This window comes from Capsella rubella, unplaced genomic scaffold, assembly GCF_000375325.1.
Source record: "Capsella rubella cultivar Monte Gargano unplaced genomic scaffold, Caprub1_0 scaffold_7, whole genome shotgun sequence".
Taxonomy (NCBI): Eukaryota; Viridiplantae; Streptophyta; class Magnoliopsida; order Brassicales; family Brassicaceae; genus Capsella; species Capsella rubella.
The window spans coordinates 129,643-131,843 of NW_006238917.1; the positions used below are offsets into that span (position 1 = coordinate 129,643).

General features: G+C 49.4%; 1 protein-coding gene across 1 annotated transcript; it reads right to left on the bottom strand.

Annotated features, from left to right (window-relative positions):
• Positions 1 to 387: 387 nt before the first annotated feature.
• Positions 388 to 1,459, bottom strand: LOC17880894. The gene has a single exon (XM_023777935.1). The coding sequence runs from the start codon at positions 1,432 to 1,434 to the stop codon at positions 388 to 390; it is 1,047 nt and encodes a 348-aa protein (XP_023633703.1). The 5' UTR covers positions 1,435 to 1,459.
• Between the last annotated feature and the right edge of the window lie 742 nt (positions 1,460 to 2,201).

Here is a 2,201-nt window from a genome sequence, read left to right on the forward strand (position 1 = left end):
CTTCACAAGAGCAGAAGCTCCTCGGTTGCAGAGGCTGCTCCGGTTGTGGATCAACGGGTAGGACTGGTGTGGTGGATGCAGCCGACGATGGTCCAACTTCAGCGGTTGGCCCTCTAGCGATTGGAAGTGGGCAAGTAAACGAATAATGCCCATATCCGTGACAGTTAAAGCACATGACGTACGACGGCGTCACCGGAGTCAAAGCATCAAGTCTCGGACAGTTTATGGTTCGGTGGCCGATCGACCCACACGAACCGCAAGGAATGAAACCTGTCCGATGATTCCATGTAGAGTTCCTTACAGATTTTCGGGCGGATGCCCTCGTTCTTGGTCCTCCTCTTGCCGGTGGCTCCACAAAGCGTGGGACACGGCTTTCCTTCTCGTCCATCAATCTCGGCGCTTCCGGATAGGCTCTCCTTCAAGTCGGACTCTTGTCTCGACAAGATCTCCTTCGGCCACCATTTGGTCGACCAACTCCATCAAACGATCTCGGGGCTGATCTTCTCCAACTCTCCTTAGGCGGTACAACGAGGCTTCATTACTTAATTCTGCTTCCAACATCATCGGGTCGAACCTTGAAATTGGTTCTTCTTCTTGTTGCTCGGGCGCGTTGACGTTTAAGTCGGGCAACGCAACTTGGGTCTCGGCAGCTACTGGTTCACTTTGGTCGGATGGTCGGGCTCTCACTTCGATCGTCATCAAGGTTGGGTCGCTAGAACTGGTTGCGACAACTTCTAAAATTCCTTTTGCTTCTTCTTCTTCTTCGGGGGTAAGAGACTCGAATGACTCGGACGTCTCTTCCTTTTCTTCGCTGGATCGGCCTCCACTCGATCCTCCACTGCTTCCGCTGGCAACTTGGTCGTTCAACATTTCGGGAATGGCTTCTTCTTCGATAGGGTCTACATCTTGGGCTGCTACTCGATCATTTCCCTCTAAGTTTGGCACTTGGAACATCCCCATCAAAACTTCATTCGATGTTCCGGCTGATTCTCCCATCAATTCAGCCCACAAGGATGCTGCTTCGGGGTTGATGTCCATGGCTGGAAGGTCCATGAACTCGAGCAAGATGTGCTGAATCTGATCGGCAGCTTCAGCATCGTATTGGTCATATCCTTCCATCGGAACTGCTACAATCCTTCCTTGATCATCCAACATGATCTCAATCTCACTTGATGCTCTTTGGTTTACTTCGACTGACTGATCGTCTTGTTTAACTTGAACTTCAACCGGGGCTTCAAGATCTTCGGATGGATCCGTTTCCACCGATGACTCGACTTCTATTTTCACGAACAGGTTCGTGGCTTGAGTAACGCTAAACGAAGCGCTACTACTATCGGAATCTGCTGGCAACCATCCACACACATGACCGGATTCTCCATGAATCGACCTTCGTCCCTCATACCCCTTTCCACAACCAGACGCACCTGTAGACATCTGCACCGGACAAACAAGTAAGCTCCTATACTTGGTCTAGAAACGGAAAATCCTACATGCAAAACTAGTAGACAAACGACCGGAGCTAAAAAATGTTTTTGCGACTCGTTTACTCGATAAAACAATTTTGAAAAGCACGTTTCGAAATGGTTTTGCAACCATGCTCTGATACCACCGTTGTAACGCCCCCGGACCGTTTCTAAGGCCGGACGAGCCGAGAGACGACCCGGACGCGTTACTGAGGGCGTGGCCGGATACGAGCGACCGAGGTTCCCGCGGTGGAGTACGGGTAAAGCAGGATCCCCGAGTCGGATCGCAGCCGAACCAGCCGTCCCTCTTCGTCCGATCGCCGAGTCCGAGGCTTTGCAACCCCTATCTCGGACGACACGAACGAGGAGTTGTGCACTCCCATAGGCCCGGACAAAGCCGACGGGGGTGGAATTATATCAGCTCGAAAACGCCATGGTTTTTCCCCAAAAACTTCCTTTGATTACTTATGATAAAGTTTTACAAAACAAGTTTACCAAAGCGTTTTAATCATGGATCCATCGAGAAAATTATACATAATAGAAAAGTAATATTTTTGCAAAAAACATGAAAAATATCCTATCTCCGGCTCCTAATGTTTGCTACGGTCTAGACTCCTTATAAGAATAAACCTGCAAAACAAAATGAGCTTTGAGTATTCTAGCAATACTCAGTGAGCCGGATACCCCCAAATCTATCATGCAATTTTCCCCACCCCAAACCCCAAACAAACAAGCAAC

Coding starts and splice junctions, on each gene's coding strand:
- LOC17880894 (XM_023777935.1), bottom strand. CDS start 1,434: ATGTCTACAGGTGCGTCTGGTTGTGGAAAGGGGTATGAGGGACGAAGG.